Consider the following 21,385-nt stretch of genomic DNA (forward strand, 5'->3'; position numbering starts at 1 on the left):
CACATAACTAGAAAAAACTCAAAATAAACTAACACTGGTGGATGGGCAAAACACACAGCAAAATAAACGGTAGATCGCGACACAGACACAGAGAAACACAGGGCTTAAATACACAGAGGGAGCAATCAGGGAATGAATAACAGGAGGGAAACACAGCTGGGGCAAATCAGAACTGACGAGACAAAAGGAAGCGTAAACTGAACACACTGAGATAAGACAGAAACCTTCAAAGTAAAACAGGAAACACATAACACAGACTGAACAAAGACACACAGACAGGCACTACAGAGGGAACAGCGACGTGGGACCAGGGCAGACACAGACACTGACAGGACACGGGGATATAGCTGACAGGGGAGACAGCAACTAAGGATAACACAGAGACATGAACCAAAAGACAGAACTCTAACAAAGAAACCAAAGACTAGAAATTATAAATAATATAATGAACTCAAAACCCCTGGGTCAACGACCCAGGCATCCTAACACTTTCAAAGTAGAGCAAGGCTGAAGGCTACTAATAAACGAGGTATGTTCAACAGAAAACCTTAGTTCTCTGTGTCACGAAGGTGTCTCTCTTTTACTCTGACCACATCACCATGCTAGCTGGTGCAACTAATCTGGTCTGGACAATAATAACAGTTTTAGATGGAAAGCATCTTAAAATTGCCTCTTTTTTTCTGAACATCTCCTTTGAAAGTAGCATCATGTGAGTCACACTTGTTAAGGTAATACATGCTAAATGAGCCGTAGCTTTCAATGCATCACCGGATGAAGCCTTGCAGTTACAGTAGCTCACTGCGGGTATCACGTTGCCAAGGGAACTAATAAAGCATACAGTGATCGGAATGATTTTGTATTGATGCAGGTTGTCATTGCTCATACTGAACTACTTAAACTCCAAGTAGACAATCGCTCCATTCCTCATTACCATAGGGATTTTATAGGTAGGCTATCATGTAAAAATCTGCTACATAAAATTAATTTCATTTTCATGTGGTTTAGAGGTCAGCTATGGATACTCGGCTGTGAGAATTTTTAACAGAGCGCAAAGTTGAAGAAGATGTGATCAAGAAACTTGAAGATGAGAATGTAAGCCACTGCAGCTGTTGCTGTGTGCGTGCGTGTGTGTCTGTGTGTTTGTTTGTGAACGGAGAGCCGCAATCCACAATTTACTATGCGCATTCTAAAAAGATTTATTGAATTTCATATTTTGGTTTAATCAATGACATTAATTAATGACGTGATATGTTTAAAGAGTAATTTAAAAAGTAATTCTTGTTCATCTTATGTTGGACAAATGTGTACCACATTACCAAAAGTATCTGTTATCAAAAGTAGATAGCAAAAAACAACTCTAAAATATGCAGTTGTATGTATTCATTGTTTTTTTAATATTGACAATTTTATTAATTTGTTGTTTATATTTTTCAGATTGATGAAACTGTCATTCCCTTAATGACAGACAGTGACCTGGCAAAGTACATCCCCAAAGTTGGCGATAGGGTCTCCACTGTGGCCTTCTGCAGACAAGCAACACTGTCACGGACGTCACCATCCAGGAAAGAATCTATACTCTCAAGGCTACGACAAAGACTGACAGGAGCTGAGGGAATGCCTCCTAAAAAGAAATTGTCTCAGTGGGCAGAAAATACAAATGCAAAACGAACAGTGAGACGAACTGAGGTTGGCTGGATGGATTTTGATGAGGAGAAGGGTGGGTTCAAACAGGTGAAGTCTGTAAGTGGTGGTGGAACAAGGCATTTATCTGTAGATAAAAATGAAACCGTGTCAAATATCAAACTTATGGCTGAAAATCTGTTTTTCCCCAATGGCATCTCAAAAACCCCCAAAAGTCTTTCACACTAGTCAACTCATATTGAGAGCTCACAGATGCATGTGGATGCTTCCAGTACAGTTGATGAGTTGTATATGTTGTGCCCTTAAACAGGGGAAATGGTGAGGAGAGGTGAAAGAGCGGCACAGACACGCAGCTCTCACTCTCACTCGTCTGTATTGAGTTTCAGAAGCAATACAACCAAAACAATGTTCTTATGGATGCACTCAGTCTCAGGACAACTGTGTCCAAACTAAGTCACTATTGTTCGCTGCATTAGCTGATGAGAATACTTTAGATAACATGAACTGTAGCATTAGACAAAAACATCTTTTTAACTCGCACATGTTAGCTGACACAGTCACTAACTTTCCACAGCAATGAAATAATACTTTAAGTACTGCATGTCTTTCAGTAGTTAACTTATACAGATAGTAACAGAAAAATCTTCACACGATATGGCGGAGTAATAGCGAAAACTAGCATACGCAGCAACAGAGATTAACTGGAACTTCTCAGAATAGTCCGCAATTCACATCTTTCGCTACAATGAACAATGATAACAACGTAATAATCAACGGTAACACACATTTATACAGATTTGTGCATGACAGTTACCTTAAACAGGGGAAATAGTGAGGAGAGGTGAAAGAGCGGCACAGACACGCAGCTCTCACTCGTCTGTATTGAGTGAAGGAGGAAGCGCGCGAACCCACCTACTGGAGCCCTGAGGCATTAGCAATGGATCGACGCACAATCAACCCAGGCAAAACTTTCACTGCTTATCTCCCTCTATATTCCCACTGCATATTCTATTCAAAAACAGTCAAAGCAACAAATAAAACATTAATAAAGGCATCACATGAAATGTAAGGAACAGAGATGTACAACTCCAAAACTAATGAAAATTATGATCCACCACATATAAGCAAAGTAAGGTCAAAATTCTGCGACTTTATCTGTGTACCAGAAAGAAAACACAACAGCAGCCCCAAGACGTAGAGGCCGATCATGCAATAACCCAGCCCTCTGTGGTAGATCTCACTGACAATGAACCTAATCGGGCCGCTGATGATCTGTTGGTGGAAAACATAAATTCAGAACCATCAAACCACTTTGTAATTAATGATGGAGCTTCCATAAGTGGATATTTGGAACTGAATGACACATAACCATGGGATGGTCTGCCAAAAGTAGGTGAAAGTGAAGATTCTGATGCAGTTGTTATTATTAGTGGGGATAACAGGGTGGATATTAGTGTGGTTGAACTAAACCCTGAAACACTGTTTACAGAAAAAGAGTCTGATCCACGTCATCACACATTGTCTCTCTCACCGGGGCTGACAGGAGAGGCCAATATTCCTGACCAAGCACCCCCTGAACCACGATCTTGTCCCGTAATACTGACTGTTAGAAGAGGTCATTGTCTTACTGATTTGATCAGTGCCTTTAAGGACTCAAACATTATTTCATCTGAGGTCAATATCAAAATGTTGTTACCAAATGGAGAGCTTGAACAGGGGGAAGGAAGTGGTGTTTTGCGAGACTGCCTGACAGAATTTTGGATGGATTTCTATGACAGCTGCACATTGGGAGTTGAGGTGAAAGTCCCATTCATCCGGCATGACTTTCAGTGTGAAGAATGGCAGGCTATAGCTAGAGTGTTTGTTGTAGGGTGGAAACAAGCTGGTTACTTCCCAGTGAAGCTTGCAATACCCTTTCTGGAGGAGATATTGTGCGGCTCGACAACCAGTAGTTTAAAAGATTCCTTTCTTTTGGACGTCTCACAAGAAGAGCGATCTGTTCTCCTGAAGGCTTTGGATGACTTCAATTCAGTGGATACAGATGAATTGCTGGAAGTACTTGATGCACATGAGTGCAAGCAGGTTCCTACTAAGGACACACTGCTCCCTGTTTTGGCACAGATAGGACACAAAGTACTTATTCAGGCCCCAATGTCTGTAATCAAGTGCTGGCGTCCCGTTGTGGGTTCTGTAGCTGGTTTACTCCCACCAGAAGGACTGCATCATTTCATCGCAGAAAAAAACCCAACTGTAAAAACAGTGAAGGAGCTTCTAATCTTTCCAGAGGAGATGACAGCTGCCCAGTCAACAGTTTCTCGTTACCTGAAAAGGTACATTGGAGAAATTGATTTCAATATCTCCCAGACCACAGACTCATAATACAAGTCAGTGCTTTATAAAAAAAGAAAAAGAAAAAAGAAAGTTGTGTTTTCAAAATTGGAGTTCAAGTTATTTTTACTTCCAATAGTGTTAACATGCTACATGGGTAGTGTAGTATGTGTAGACGATTTTTTTTTAAAATTTTCATTGTAAGTGGGCTAAAGCAGTTAATTAAAAGTAGTCTAACATAAACGCTGTAATTTGATTATTTTAATAAACAAGTAACTTGGATGGATTCGATGCTGGCGTGACCACAGTGCACACGTCTGATGTTGCTCACAGTGGTCCAAGGGACGCTCAGGGAGTTTGTGTGTTCGCTCAGACACGTGAAACATTAGAGGGAACATTGTCTACCACACATCACACTCATAAAAAGCATGACTACAGTTTCATAGTTTTTATTATGTTTTTACTGATTAAACAGTAAAAGTTAATTTAAAAAAATCCCAAAACAGATTCCCACTGATGTCAACATCTCCCAATGTTAAATTTTGAAGGAATCAACACAGACAATTAAATGTGAAAATGTCACATTTGACTTCTTTTCTCATCAGCACATGAGCATTTATATCATAAATCACATTTATATTGGGTTATATTTGATCCTGTATTACTGAAAACTATGACTTAAGTGGAAGTTAATGAAAACTGATGATATTACTCTTAATTTATTGAGGCTCTTCCATAACTCAGATTATGTTATTAATCTGTTGCAGATCTTATTACTGCCTCATGAATCAGATTTTAACAGGATGTGTTCAGTTTAACTCTCTCACCACTTTAAAGGCTGAAGCTTTAAATCATAATATAATAATGTTTTATTTTATTAAACATATTTTAAATAGAAACGCTTTTATAATTTCACCATAACAAAGTTCACTTCCTGCATGAAGGTGATCACAGCTCCATGAACTATTCCCACAAACATTACTGAGCCTCAGACTTTCTTTAACAGGCCTGTCAGACCACAATGATCCAGCTGTTTGTGTTCATGTGGCGCATTTATACGTTTTATTTCAAATCTACTTCACATTTTATTATCTGATATCTGCGACACACGGAGACTTCCTGTTAAACAGAAAGTAACCTTTGTGCGTGGGCGTGTTTGGAGCTGCAGGTGTGTCCAGCTGTGGGTTCGTTGGGTCAGCAGAGGATTTAACGGGACTTTGTGTCGGTTTGAGTTGTTTTTAAAGGAGGATGAAGACGCTGGTGGTGCTCCTGCTCCTCATGAACGGTAAGAAAGTCTCTGTTTAACCTGCAGCAGCTCCGCAGACAGTCCTCTGTGAGCGGAAGTGCTACACTCAGGTGCAGCTCGCGCCTCTGACGTCCAGGGGTCTGCTTTGGTCTTTTCTGAGTAGGTAGTGCGATTCCCCCTGCCGTGAGCCTCTTTGGGCTCTCGTACTCTGGGGGCATCTAGATGTCTGGAACCTGCATCTCCTCCATGCCTGCTTCATCTCCTGGGGGGGGGGCTATGGCTCCATATACCCACTATTAGACAGTTACATTGTAAAAGCTTGTGAACACAAGCGCTCACACACACAGGTGCACACACACGTACTCACAGACACACTATCTTGGTTGGCTGCTGCCTCTAAACATATCATGTAGTCCTGTGTGCTGCTGTTAAGGGTTCAAATATTGAGGAGGGATACAGGAGGAATTCCAAAACAACAACACTGATCCGGCCGGGTGGAGTCAAACGATGATTTTAATGAACACACGCAGCGTGGGGAGATGTACACTGCAAAACATCAGCTGTAGATCTCCGCCCAAAAAGACACTTCAGATTGCTTTTGATTCATCAGGGTTAACGCCCCCTCATGCGTCATCAGATACAAAACATGCACACGTCAAGTCAAAACCACAATGACCTTTAACACAGTTTGAAAAGAACATCGCCTCGTCTCCATCCCAGGAGTCTTCCTGTCGCACGTCCTGCCCGCGCTCATCTTCTGGAACATCAGGCCCACCTTCTGCAACAAACTCTTCTTTTGCAAACACAATTTTGCAGTTGCAAGCTTTTACAAAATATCATTTGAACCTTCACCGACCCCTGAGTCTAACTGCTGTGTAAGTGTGTGTGTGTGTGTGTGTGTGTGTCGACCTGACATTCACTCAGTTTCACCTCTCACCTCACCAGCTAAACCTTGTAACCTTTCCACCAGACAGAAGGCCAGCACGTACACATTGAAGATTATAACAAGCATTCAAACGCATTTAAGATTATAGATTTAACTCAACAGTTTAAAGTGGTTATAACTGCACCTGTAATAAAGGCTAATTGGGTACCAATATGTTTAAACATCTGAATGCAATATCAATATTAATTATTAATGCAATGGTAATGATGGTTATTAACAATAGCAGCAAAATATTTCTCTAATCCCCACACTGCTCAGTGTGTCTTATAAGCAGGTTTGGAGCAGATCCTCAGTGTTTCTTTCTCTCCCTCTCCTTCTGTAAACTTCCTCACCAATTTCTTTCTTTTTCCTTTCTTCGGAAGGTCTTTTCTGTTCTGATAGTAATATCTCAAAATAAAAAATCCTAATAAATTTCTAATAAAATATGACTGCCATTATAGCAAAAGCAGTAATGATGCACTTTGGAAAATAATTCTTTTGGGCATTTTTTTGGCCTTCAGATAATAATTCTCATTCTCGTCTTGTCCTGTGCAGCTATACTGCCGGACAGGACAGGCAAAAAACAGAATATAATAATCATGGCTGTCAGTGTTAACGCATTTAAGCCCCATTAACACAATTTTCATGACTAACGCGATTAACAATTAAGCCATCTGAGTGCAGAATGACTTAAAATCCCTGAAATGTCTCTGTCAATGCATTTTGGGCAGTTTTTCTAAAGCTTGTGCAGAAGCCCCCCTGCTGGATGAGCCCCATCCAGGGGTCTGCTTTGGTCTTTTCCGAAAGAAAAGAGAGAGACTGCAGCAGTCCAGGAGTTTGGTTAATTTTTTTAAATTAAGTCCCACCAAAGATTTGTTTACATGAAAATGTTTGTGAGGCTTAATCTGAATTCGGTGCAGCCAAACTTGAACTTCTTGTTTTATAGTAAACAGCACGTGTGACTATAAACATGGTTTTCTGGAAACAGAAATGGGCAATTTTATCATTAGTAGAGTCATAGATAACTAGGAAAACAATCACAACACATCATCTACTCAACACAAGCAACATCTCACAATGTCCACAAGGGGTCACTGCAGACCCAGAATTGGCTAAATAGCGCATGTCTTCCAAGTTGCTAATAGTGAGGCATAAATATGGCAAGCTAGCAACAGCTAAAGGAAACCATAGAAAAGTCCTTTATTCCTCATCCCGCTGATTGTGGTCATTGCAGGAGATTACAGCCAGATTATAATCAGCATCATGTTAATGAATCTGCCAAAGTAAGAACACTTACAGATCCATCAACTCACTCAGTCACACAAAACTGCATCATAGCTGCGTCACAGCAGCTCCTTCAGTCATTCCCACTCTGTGTGCTGAGCACGTGACCACTGGTGCGCTTGGTTCCTTTGGGTGCGCTTGATTCTTGCTTCTAGACATCCTGAGGCCGAGTCAGAGCAGGAAGTTGGAACAATGTTTGTATTTTTGTGCAAAGCTAACTGAAGCTTGTGCTGTATTAATATAATGATAAAATCATATCAGTATATGTGAGTACAAACTTTAGTCTAACTTTTTATTCTAACTGTATTCAGCTTGAACCAGAAGAAAAAGAAGGAAAATAAAACTATGTTTCTATTTCCTGTTGCTACATTGTAGAGGGCGACTTTGCCTCTAAACAGGAACATGTGTACAGCCCTGCATCAGCAGCTTCATTCTTATACAGACCTTTCTACTCTGTGTGTTAAACTGAGCTCTATGTTTGCTACATAGCAGTCAATGAATCCAGTTTTTACACCACAGTTAAGTTAATGTAGTTAAATCTGTGTATTTGTAACTCAAACATTCAGTGTTTTAAACAGAAACCTGACTTTGACATATTTAAGTTGGTATGAACACAGTCAGAGCTGCTGCTGCTTTTATTGTTCTGTTGCTTTTTCAAAGCTTTCTGTGCAAATCAATAGAAATATTTATTGTTGCATCTTAAAGCTGCCAGCACAGCAGCAGCATGAGGAGAAGAGTGTTTGCTCAGGAAATACACGGGTCCCTGAAGAGTTCAAACAGGAAATATTCCTGCATTAAATCTGCAGTTCAATCATCAGCAGATTACTGTCAGTGTCATCTGTCACCAGGCAGGTTTTAACAGGCGTGTAAGCCACATATTATTAGAACACCCTTTTATATTTGGATGATAAACACATTTAGTTGTGTTTGGTCTTTAACTTGTGCTCAGTTTCCACAATGAATTCATGATGGAAATCTCTAATAAACTATCAAAATAGACACTATTTCCCACCACACTCTCTGTCTGTGGCTGGTGCCCCCATCCTCTGGTGAGTTGGTGGTTCTCGGTGTCTGGGGCTGGGGGGTACTTGGGTGTGTACTGGCTAATGGCTGCTTGGAGGGGCCTGGCCCCCTGGCTCTGTCAGGCCCCTGCTGGGGGATGGGGGGCCCTTGGATCTCAGATCTCTGGGCCTGTGTGCGCTCTGCTCTGGTGCATCCGGCTGATGGGATCCTGCAGGCTCCCTGTGACTTCAGCACCATGGCTGCAGTTTCTCTGTTGTCTGGTTTTGTTGTGTGTTTGATTATTTTTGTTTGTTTGTTTGTTTTTTAGGACAGGTTTGCAGCAGATCCTCAGTGTTTTCTCTCCCTCTCCTTCTGTAAACTTCATCACCAATTTCTTTCTTTCTTTTTCTTTTCTGTTCTGATTGTAATATCTCAAAATAAAAACTCCTAATAAACTTCTAATAAAATATGACCATTATAGCAAAAGCAGTAATGATGCACTTGGGAAAATCACAACACATGTAAGAAGTAGAAAGTTCAGATATGTGTTTAAAATTGTAGGGAGTAAAAAGTAGTTAGAAAAAAAACTACTCAGGTAAAGTACAGATACCTGAAAATTGTACTTAAATACTTACTGCTACTTTTCTATGCTTTTGCACCTTTCGTCCACACGTAAACGCCGTTTTCGATCACTGAAAACTGAGATTTTTAAAACTCAGTTTTTGCTTTTACGTGGTGACGAGGAAAACAGAGATTTAGTCACGTCAAAGGTGTGCGCCTTTTTTGACGTCACGCTGTGTGCCACGGCGTTGTTTACATGAGATGAATTTCTACAATGGTGGATAAACACAAAATACTGTTGCTGTTAATCTATCTGCAGTTTTACACACGTACATGTACACACACAGTTACTGTCCCTCCATTTACAAAGACGTCAGAGTGAACAGAGTCAACACAGACGCTGTCACAACCTAAATCCAGACGCCACGTCGTTGTCGGTTTTTAATGAATTTAATTTGTATTTAATTTAAATTTATGCATGTTGTATGCATTTGTTCATTCCTAAGTTGTGAGTCTACAGCAGCCAGAGTACTGTTTTTGGTCATTAACATTTGATGAAGGCACTTAAAAACACAAACACTTTTCAGAAGTACTTCAGGTTTGCATCAAACCTGCTCACTCTTTCCCTCCCAGGCTTCTAGACTCCTGATTGGCCAACATTTCTACACGGCGTGGATTTGACATGTTCTTGACCGTGTTTGACTGCGTTTTTGGCGAGATTTTCTTTAAAAACACAAACAGAAAATCTCAGTTTTCCAAAGTACGTGTGGACGTAGCCTTAGTGTGAGCAGCCAAACATGATGGCAGACTGCCACAGATCACTTCTGAGGAAAGAGGAGGCGTTCAGCTTCCTCATAGTTTCACACCTGCATGAAGCAGCCTCACCCTGACAGCTTCAAATCACTGTGTCAGCTGATCACTTCCTGTCCTGTGATTGGCTGAGCTTCAGGCCTTCTCTCAGTCAAACTGGAAACAGGGATTGAGACAGTGTGAGGGTTTGTGGAGTGCCACAGTGCTGTAATGAATACTGTAGTGGAAGAAGTTCTTTCACACTCTTCATCCTGGAGCTGCTTTATGTCCATGATCTGCATGGAAACACATCTATGGAGAGGAAATCCAGCTGCTGAGGGTCACATCTGCATCATTGTAGCTACAGTGGATGTTTCAGGTCAGGACTGGAGGCGGAGCTTTGTGCGTGTCAGGGTGAGGCCACAGCAGCCGCCTCCAACCCGCAGCGCTCGGGCGTGAAACTACGAGGAAAGCCGACGTCCTCCTCTTTCCTCAGAAGTGATCTGTGGCCGGTCAGACTTCATTCCACAGATGTGCTTTAACAAAGTGTGAAGCTGAACTCTGAGCTGTGACAGTGTGAGCAGTGTGAGAGTGTCAGTAGATGATCAGCAGAGGAAAGTGAAGCTGCTGTGAGCTGATGTCCTGAAGGGCTTTTAAAGAGTCTCTGAGTTTGACAGGAACATGAAGATGTTTGTGGTGTTTGTGATCCTCCTGCACGGTAAGTACACCTTCCTCTCTCTGCTCTCATCATCAGCTTTTCTTTCATCTCTCTCTCTTTAATGTGTTGAAGTGCAGCAGGAGGAGATTTCCATCAAACACTGGATTCTGATTCAGATCAAACTAACAATCCAAAGCAGCAACTTTCAAATCTCTGGATTCTTCTTGGTGGCCTTTCAGATGAGCTCGTGTTACAATCAGCTGCTGTGTGTGTTGTTGTGTAGCTGAAGCTCTGACTCACATTTCATATGTGACCAAAGGAAACTTGGTGCTGTGTGACACACTTTAGATTCTCTGCTGCTGCTTTGAACTCTTCAAACTAAAGAGCCAAACGGATGATTGACTGTGCAGCTCTGACATGGCACCAAATGTCCCTGTTATCAGCTGCTGGATGGACGTTATCAGAGCTTTTTAGTGCCACACGGATCACCAGGAGCTCCTCCTCTGTCTGCAAACAGGCTCAGCAGCTCTGATCATTGGAGTCAGCACAGAGTGTGGAGACATCTAGTGGTCGTGGAGAGAAGTGCATGTAACGTGTGTTTGTTGTGTTAATCAGCATGAGTAGTTAGTAGTTAGTTAATTAGTAGTAACTTTTTTTTACTAAAAAGTTTTAGTTTCTCTGCCCAGAGTCACTCAGCCTTGACTCGCCACATTTCAGGACAATCCCTACCCAATGATCTGTGGCTCTGCACTGGAAACCTCTCTCCTTCCTCTTCCTCCACCTCTCTGCCACCCTCTGCCTTGCCCCCGGCCTCTCCCACATCCTGCACTAGTCCGTGCTTGTCACTTGTACATTGTGAGTGATTTTTGCTCCATTTATGGCAAATCTCTTGAGCGCAGACAGTCTTACCAAGTCCCAATGCACAGAGTGCTAGTGTACACGTTTGTACTTGAGGCTTTCAATGTATTTCTATCAAACAGCTTAAATAATCTACAACAGTCTCATGGTGTTGTTGAACACAGACAGATATTTGGAAAGGTTTAATCTCCGTGGCCATGCAGTGGTGAAGTAGTCACACTACGTAGTAATGGCCTTGATATATACTGGTGGTGAGGATGGGAACGGTGATGTTATCTGGCTACCCATTGCTGATGCTTGACTGAACAGTTTGATTATTTTAAAGTGGGGACAATCTCTTTATCTCTGCTGTTGTTGGTTTGAATTCCACTAGAAATGAGCAAAATTGTGCAACAAAGTCCTTGCTGTCCATTTTGGGGATTGATTTGAAGTGTGCCGTACTTTCCAAAAAACACGGTAATAACGACGGCCCGCCAGCATGCTCTACCAAAAATAGTGCTCTGTTGTGTATCTGACGGACGAAAGCTAAACCAGTTCCACACCACTGAAGTTGCAGAATTTTTACAAACCAATTCTGGTTCATCCGTTTCATTCAATGATCCGCTTTCGCCGTTTTCATTCTCTGTTGCCGTCATGTGCGTATGTAAACAAAGGCACTACACATGCGCGTTTTACCCAAATTCTATCGCGATATTTCATTTTCTTATTGTTGCCCGACATTATACCGGTATTACCGTGAACGGTATGATATGGCCCAGCCCTACTCCTCGTGTTAGTTACTGGCAGTATTAACTTTTAAACTCAGAGACCCAAACTTTAGATTCAGTGACAACCAATGTCTATTGTGAGTTCAGGCCTATTAACTTGTCACTTATGTAACCCACAATGCTGTTAACCTGTGTCTGCTGGTGGCGATGAGCCCAAGTTAACAGTGTTTACAGAAGTTTTCTCTGAAGGGCAGATCCTCTTACCAAACACAGAACAATTTCAAATTTCTTAAACCAAATCATTACAGTGTTTAAGGTCAAATAAAGTCGGAAAATCAAGCTGGTCTCAGTCTCACTCTCCACAGTGTGGGTGAAGCTGAACTCTGAGCTGTGACAGTGTGAGCAGTGTGAGAGTGTCACTAGATGATCAGCAGAGGAAAGTGAAGCTGCTGTGATGTTTACACCTCTGATGAAGTCTCGCAAGTGTCAGCTTTGTTTTTATAGATGATATAAAAATATGGATATGTACTGATAAATGATCAGAACTCTAACTCTGAGTCAAAATCGAATCGAATCAAATCAGTTATAGAACTCAGTGATGATACCCAGCCCTACTTACAAGGACCAGCTGGTCATGGGCATTTTGTTAATAAAAGGTTTAAGGAGCTCATACTTTTCAGATATTTTCTCCAGCTGGGACATATATGGTGATGTTTCTGTCCTTACCCTGGTAAGATCCACCCTCAGATCAGATCTGTGTTCCACTAAGAACATTCTGCTCCATGTTCTGCAGCTGCAGTGCTTCTCCCACTCACAGCTGCATGTGCTGTAAAGCATACTGAGTGTTTCACTGCAACCTAACTTTGACTGCTTATCCTATCCCAGCCACAACAGGGCAAGAGGAGGGGTACACCCTGCACAGGTCACAGCCTGACGCAGAAAAACCGTTTACATTCACACCTGTGGGCAATTTAGATTAACCAATCAACCTAGTGGGAAGATAAAATACATGCATTAAGAGTCATAACCTTAAATTAACAGTTTTGTTTACTATGTTTTCTTACCTTCTTTCTGCTTTTCAGTTAAAGTCCTCTGTCATTTTTTTTGGCGTATGTGAGGCTGAGCTCCATGTGATAACAAGACAGTAACTTAAAACCATCACATGAACTCCAAACTAGGGGAGGCGGTATAAACGGTTTACGGTAGAAACGATATAAATTTGGCCAGTGGTAGAGATTTTGACTATATCGCTCTACCGCGATAGCGCATGTTGATGGTGTCATCAAGCTGCGCCTGTTTTGGTCGAAAGTATTGCAGCGGTTGAGTGGGAGACTTGGATGACAAGCGGTGAAAAGTCATTCACAAAAACTGGCTGCATGCGAAAAGCATCCTTTTCTGATGTCAGTCAGTGGATCCTAACAGCGTGGAGTGCTGTGAAAGAATCCACCATCACGAACGGGTTCCGAAAGGCTGGACTGCTGCGCGAAGAGAGCGGCGCACCTTCAGAGCCAACTTCACCGGAGGATGACAGTGACACGGAGAGCGAGACTGATGGAGACAGATGTGATGAAGCGCTTCTGAGCCTGTTCAACAATCCTGTAGCTTGGAATAAGCTAGTTCGCAATGTTAGTCAGCTAATAAGATATTTAGCATGTTTTCATTTTTACGATGGTCAAAGAGAAGGCAATGGTCAGAGGCCATTCTTAAATAAATCAGCACAAAAAGTAAAATAAGTCTGGTTATAGAAGCATCATTATCTCGCTGTCTAGCTGGTGAAACCCGGGAAACTCAAGGCGAGGACAGCATACTTTCATTACCAAATAAAAACATTGGTCCTCTCTTTCTTTCAGACACGTGGCAGCACTCCTGCCTCTTTGTTCCTATTTAACAAAATCAAAATGCAGCCATAAGTGGACACAGTAGTTTTTGACGCTCTCACTGAACTAACATAGCCTCAGCATGTTTCTGCTCATGTTGCCTTCATATTAAGTACCGTATTTTCTGGACTATAAGCCGCTACTTTTTTCCTAGTTTTTTAACAATGAGGCTTATACAAGGGTGCGGCTATTCTGTGGATTTTTCTTCCACCACTTGGGGGACTCTAACCAGAATTAGAATCAAAAACAAGATAGACGAAAAATCAACGCAAAGAAGAGTACGCTACTTTTTCTTTAGCAGATAGAACACGCACAACAAATTACCAACTGGTAATTATTTTCAAATCCTCGCCCCTTCATCATGGAAACCACACGAAGAAGTTCGTATGATGCAAGTTTTAAGTTGAAGGCCATCGATCTTGCTATCCAGGAGGGAAACCACGCTGCTGCACGCAAGCTTAGCATCAATGAGTCTATGGTGAGACGTTGGAGGCGACAGCGGGAAGAGCTCATGCAATGCCAAAAGTCGAGAAAAGCTTTCAGAGGACATAAAATCAGGTGGCCTGAACTTGAAAATGTCCTGGAGGAATGGATGAACACACAGAGAGCAGGTGGCCGAGGTGTATCCACCGTACAGATCCGACTGAAAGCCAAAACAATCGCCCGCGAAATGAATATTGAACATTTCAAAGCTGGGCCGTCATGGTGTTTCAGATTTATGAGACGTAAAAACCTGTCCATCAGGGCACAGACCGCTGTCTGTCAGCAACTCCCCCCTGACTATCAGGAAAAAGTTGAAAACTTCCACAAATTCGTTGAAAAAAAGATACAAGAAAACTCCATCGGCCCTAACGACATAATCAATATGGATGAAGTAGCTTTAACATTTGATCTGCCTCTGACCAGGACCGTTAACAAGACAGGTGCATCATCCGTGTTGTTGAAAACAACAGGCCATGAGAGGACGCACTTCACCTGCGTTCTGACATGCACGGCATCCGGACAAAAACTTCCAGCAATGGTGATTTTTAAGCGCATAACTATGCCGAAAGAACAACTCCCGAAAGGCATAGTGGTCAAAGTTAACACCAAAGGGTGGATGATAGTGCTATGGGAAGCGCCCGGGAGGATGCACGCTCATACTGATCCTCTGTTGATCTGCACACAGCTGTTGTCACGAACGGCGCACTCGCTTACGTCACTGTCATGAGACATTCTCGCAAAAAAATCGCGGTTTTAGTAACGCAGTAACGCAGCGTTACTACGGGAAAGTAATGGTAATCTAATTACCATTTTTGCAATAGTAATCCCTTACTTTACTCGTTACTTGAAAAAAGTAATCAGATTACAGTAACGCATTACAAGTAACACGTTAATGCCCATCTCTGCTGGAGACAGATGTGATGAAGCTCTTCTGAGCCTGTTCAACTCCGACACTGAAGAAGATGACTTCATGGGTTTCAGCGAAGATGATTAAAGTGACTTGTGGTTTCAAATACAGGAGAAATGAAGGTAAATAAATACCAGTTATTTTCTCTTGGTTCTGTTCCGTTTTAATCAGCAAAGTTGCTGCCGTGTTAAAAGGCATTGTTCGGAAAGAATCTGTTCAGGTACATACATGTACATTTACAGTACAAAATCGTTCTGTACATGCAGTAAATATCTCATTTTTCATCATAGATATCTGGGGCTTATAGCCGGGTGCGGCTTGTATATGTTTTTTAAAAATTTTTAAAAATAGAGCAGATGCGGCTTATATACAGGTGCGCTCTATTGTCCAGAAAATACGGTAATTGCTTCCTTTTTCAAGAACTTATTTTAACATTGCACTCAACAACAAACAAATCCTCCCTAACAAAAAAGTCACTTCAAAGGCCAAATTGCATTATATTTCTTCATGTCACTATATGGGCCATGTATGATGTATCCATGAATTACTGTGTGGTTAAACTTCCTGTCAGATACACGCTGTTGTCGCTGCCTCTGGTCTGTTTAAAGGACCAGTTCATCCAGAGTAACCACAGCTGACTGTATCTGAACACTGACAGGCTTCAGATCGCCCACAGAGACGGTTTTATGTGTGACCACAGAGAGCAGCAACAAACCGATGTAAAAGAGCGTGACAGCGTGGGCTGGGTTTATTCTGTCCTCTTTAACGTTCTCAGTTCAGGTCCAATAACATCTAAGAACAGAGGATCTCATTTATATTTGAGGACTTCAGGTAGCTGATGTTTTATATCTGCACAGATTTGTGTGACTCTGATTGAACTGATGCAGAGTTCAGGTTTAGACTCATTCACAGCCGATTCATGTTTCTGTCTCTGTGTCCTCAGTTTCCCAGCATGCCTTGGCTCTGGAGGTGTATGAGGGGGTGGAGTCTGTCCTGCTGACTTGCAAGGACACTTCTGTACCTTTTGACCCCACTCTGGTGTGGACTCGCCATGACCTCGATCCTCCAATCGTCCATGAGCGTAATGATGCAGGAGATGAACTGAGAGACCAAAACCAGCGTTACAGGAGACGAACGTCCATGAAGACGGACTCTCTGAGGACCGGAGACTTCAGCCTCACTCTGAGGAACCCCATCACCTCTGACAGCGGCACCTACACCTGCACCATCACTGCATTTGGAAATGAACGGACACTGACAGCAGTAGAGCTGCAGGTCAAAGGTCAGCAACACACCCCAAAATCCCCTGAGACTATAAAAGGTCAGAGGTCAGAGCAATGTTCCCTCTAATTTTTCATGTGTCTGAGCGAATGCACAAACTCCCTGAGCGGACACTAGGACCACTGTGAGCGACAGCAGACGTGTGCACTGTGGTCACGGCAGCATCGAATCCATCCAAGTTACATGTTTATTAAAATAATCCAATTACAGCATTTATGTTAGACTACTTTTAATTAACTGCTTTAGCCCACTTACAATGAAAATTAAAAAAAATCTAGTCATTGACCTGTGCAGTATGTTAACACTATTGGAAGTAAAAATAACTTGAACTCCAATTTTGAAAACACAACTTTATTTATTTATTTTTTTATAAAGCTCTGACTTGTATTATGAGTCTGTGGTCTGGGAGAGAGTCCTGTAACTCTGTCTGCAAAATACAGTATATAATGACCAATGTTGGGCAATTAATTATATAGTTACTTCTTCAAAACAGTAACTGAGTTATGCAAACAAAATTTTTTGCAGCTGTTTACCGAAAAATGCAGCCAAGGCGTTTTCTTAAACTATTTACAGAACAATCAGCTGTTCTGCATCAAATTTGATGCCACACAAATTATTTGTGCGACTCCAAAAAATAATTTCTGTCCACTATGAGATAAAGGAGAACAACAGCCTGATACTTGCCTGACAACAGGAGATGTATCACTGCTGTAACACCTGTAACATTCAGCATTGTTCTGACACACACAACAAAACTATTGACTACACTACACTACACAACACACTAACAACACACTAACTACACAAGATTTGTGCTAAATGTCGCAAATCTCTCACATCTCAAAACACCGCCGTCACTCCAAAACTTCCCCCTTCCTATAAAACTAAATGCCATGTTGCCATACCATTTTTTGATTGGTCGACATGGTACATTTTTCCACCAATAGGAAAGGCTGGGTTTTTTTGGTGTTGTCTTTGCTCACAGGCTTTCGAGCGTTTTCCTTATAAAACGCTGTTTGTACCGTTTCTTCCTGCAGTAAATATAAACAACGACAGTATTCAGGAAGAAAACCAAACATTGCAGATATTTTTATCATAACTCTGGTTTTACGTGGCCGATCAACACAATTTAAAAACTGGTGTAAAGTCCACACTTTTTCGTCAGTTGTTCCGTCTGTCCTGCTCACATCTCCAATGGTTGTACACGTTGTCATTAAGTGGCTTCACTCCACATCAGCCGCTTTGCTAGCTAAAACACCGGTGTTGGCACATAAGGACGCTGTCATAGCCTGTCGACGACATTGATTAGCTGCGTATATACGAATGTGAATCGCATTATTGGCTGGACTATGGGATAAGGTGGCATCGTTCTAATCCCATACTGGAGCAGCCAGTCCCTTACTAACACTGCAAAACAGAATTGTTAACGTATTTATTTCAATTTCAATTCAGGTTAGATTTTGTGTGTGTGTGCGCATCACAGATTTTCTGTGCGCAGAGACCGTGCCAGCAGCGCACAACTGCGCACGCGCGCAGCTTAGAGGGAACATTGGGTCAGAGGTTATCACACTAACAGACTTCTGCAGGGACAAGAACAATGCACATGCATATGTGCTTTATAAACAGCTGTGCTGTAGCTGTATATATGTCAGATGCTAAGACCAAAGTATGAGCAGTCCGATCAGCTGGTGTTTAATTTACAGAACTGAGAGACTTGATGTTCATAAATGTGCCCACACACTGCTGAAAACTAACCCAGGAAGTACAAACAGCCTTCAGGTGTGAACAGCACAGAAAGGTTTGACCTACAGAGAGGCACTAAAGACAGAAGCTCACCAACAGGAAACACGTGATTATCAGCCTTTAAGGATTGAATTGATAACAAAATAAAATAAAAAGGACGCCTAGACACTGCTAGCATAAGGGACTTTAGCTTCACCTGCACAACTGCCAAGGAATGTCTCTGACACAATTATTTTCCCCTTCGCGCTGGGCTCTCCAAATCACAGACAAACAGTATCCCACATTCTTTTATAGTTCACAAACACTTGTTGTAATGAATAACTACTCCTGACATTTTGGATATGTTAAACGCTCTTTATAAAGTAAAGTTACAGTGGGATACGGATAATATCAGGCTGATCCTGCCACGATTTGTTCCCCCTGTCTAAATCATGGACCACAGCTGTCATGTTTTTGAACCCATTTTGCACAGAGAGGCATTTTTTGAAAAATGTATTGATAGCAATGTTGAATATTACACAGGAAAAAAACAACTACACGTAAAATAATCACACCACACTCTGCCTTTCTAAACGGAGGGACAGTAATTGCGTAAGTATAAGTAAGCGTGTAAAACCTGAAGATAGTCAGATTAATCTCCAAAAGTTTATTCTGTTCATCTGGACGTAGCGTTTTGTGGGATCCTACTGTAACTTTACTGTATAAAGAGCTAACATCTCCAAAATGTCAGGAGTAGTTAGCCGTTGATCAGTGGTTGTTGATCAATGGTCATGAGAATTTGCATAATTAAGATTAAGGAACTGACCTCCCAGCCCTTTGTTCCTTCAGTGGGCTGGTTTCAGTCATTATGCAAATGTACTGTTTATAAGATTGAAACCTGCAGTCAGCTGAGACTGAAGGAGTCACCTGGATGAGAGACGAAATGTTTCTCCCACAAAACGCTACATCCAGATGAACAGAATCAACTTTTGGAGATTTACTTTCCTGGATGATTAAGAATGCATCAAGACGATAGTCAGATTAACAGCAACAATATTTTGTCTCTATCCGTGATTGTAGAAATTCATCTCATGTAAACAGTATCGTGGCGCAGAGCATGAAAAAAGACACACGCCTTTGACGTTGCGTGACGAACTCCGTATTCCTCGTCCACACATAAACGCAAAAACTGAGTTTTCGAAAATCTCCAACCTGGCAGGAGTTTTAAAAAATCTCAGTTTTCAGTGATTTGAAACGCCGTTTACGTGTGGACGAAAAATGTCATATGGGTTTTTATAAGTCAACGAGTGCAAAAAAAAAAATTAATAACTTAAAAGCCTCTGGAATTAAATAATGGTACAGAAATAATGCCTCATCTGCATAAGAAGAATTAGCAGTACTGGGCCGGTAAGAGGGAAATTTCTTTTGCAGTTCATCTGAAATGATGCACTTGCGCTTTGGGATCTTTTAAACATCATTAGGCGCTTTGCTGCACACCGTCTGTCCCGTCTGTGAGCGCAGAACAAGCGCTCACAAAGCAGCAGCTCGGTGATGACTTCAAACACATGGGTCCTCTGTCAGACTATAGGAAAACCCGGACATTTTCATCAATCTCGAAAATCCCCAGGACGTGAAAAGTGGATATGTCCGGGGAAAAGAGGACGGTTGGTCACCCTATCTTACACAGACACAATCTTATAGAACTAGTTTTTAATCTCAGGTGGTCATGTGACCTATAGGTCACATAAACAGCTGATTCATGTGTGTCTCTCTGTGTCCTCACAGTGTCCCACCAAGTCTTCAGTGTGGAGGTGTACGAGGGGGCGGAGTCAGTCCTGCTGCCCTGTCACATCCCGTTTGTGTCTGGACCCTCCACAGTGGTGTGGAGCCGCTACGACCTCAATCCTCCAACCGTCCACCAGCGTCAGCAGGAAGAGGACGAGCTGACAGATCAAAACCAGCGTTACAGAGACCGAACATCCATGAAGACTGACGCTCTGCAGACTGGAGACTTCAGCCTCACTCTGAGGAAACCCCACATCTTTGACAGCAGCAACTACACCTGCACCATCAGAGTGACGGGAGAAGAACCCAGACTGACAGATGTTCAGCTGCAGGTCAAAGGTCAGCAGCACACTCGAAAACTTAACTATATTATTTTTTATCATATTAGTTTGTCCAACATTAAAAGTAATATTTTCATTTGACAAGTAACTTTGTAAAATAGAAAAGCTCTTAATTTATACCAAAGATTCAACTCCTTGCTTGGATTCCACGTTTAATCCACACCATTATTGTATTATTATGTGTATTAATATTACACGTGCACAGTTATTTGTGGTGTGTGTTTTCCTATGAAAACTTACTTTGTACATCAGAAATGCTTTAAATTCATCAGTAATTTCCTGCCTGATGATAAACGTTCCCATCCATCCAGCACTGACAGTGACACTGACCTGTGGAAACCTCCTGAGGCCTTTTCTGCAGTCTGCTTGTTATACAAAGAACCTGCTGCCTAAATAAACTGAAACTCAGCTCTTAGCCCACAGCGAGTGGTGGCTCGATCACTTCATGTATATGATTTATACTGACCAGCATGTGTCTGTCCAGTATGTTTGTTAGCATAGCTCGTCCTCTGTTCAGTCTTATTATTCAGGATGAGACATGATCTGTCCTCCCAGTTCCTGTCAGTACTCCGAGTTCTGCATTCTGGATCAACTGATAATATTTTCATGTTTCTAATTTTAGAGATAGTTATCAGAAAGGAAGCAGTCTTACATATTTGTTTAATATGTGCGTTGAAGGACATGTCCTGGTCAAAAATGACTCCAAGGTTCCTCACAGCGTTACTGGAGGCCAAGGTAATGCCATCCAGGGTAAGAATCCGGTTAGATACCATATTTCTAAGATTTTCAGGGCCGAGTACAATAACCTCAGTTTGATCTGAATTAAGAAGCAGAAAGTTAGCGGCCATCCAGGTCTTTATGTCTTTAAGACATTCCTGCAGTTTAACTAATTGGTGTGTGTTATCTGGCTTCATAGATAGATAGAGCTGGGTGTCATCAGCATAGCAGTGAAAATGTATGCTATGTCTTCTAATGATTGTCATGGTCCTG

At 41.8% G+C, this 21,385-nt stretch overlaps 1 protein-coding gene across 1 annotated transcript; it reads left to right on the forward strand.

Moving 5' to 3' along the window:
* The first annotated feature begins 4,932 nt into the window (after positions 1 to 4,932).
* On the forward strand, positions 4,933 to 20,930 carry LOC113017926 (uncharacterized). Its single transcript, XM_026161024.1, has 4 exons — positions 4,933 to 5,254; positions 16,210 to 16,548; positions 20,055 to 20,393; positions 20,926 to 20,930. Exons 1-4 carry the CDS (start codon positions 5,218 to 5,220, stop codon positions 20,928 to 20,930), a joined length of 720 nt encoding a protein of 239 aa, XP_026016809.1. The 5' UTR covers positions 4,933 to 5,217.
* Positions 20,931 to 21,385: the final 455 nt, after the last annotated feature.

The sequence above is a fragment of the Astatotilapia calliptera genome, unplaced genomic scaffold (genome assembly GCF_900246225.1).
Source record: "Astatotilapia calliptera unplaced genomic scaffold, fAstCal1.2 U_scaffold_29, whole genome shotgun sequence".
Taxonomy (NCBI): Eukaryota; Metazoa; Chordata; class Actinopteri; order Cichliformes; family Cichlidae; genus Astatotilapia; species Astatotilapia calliptera.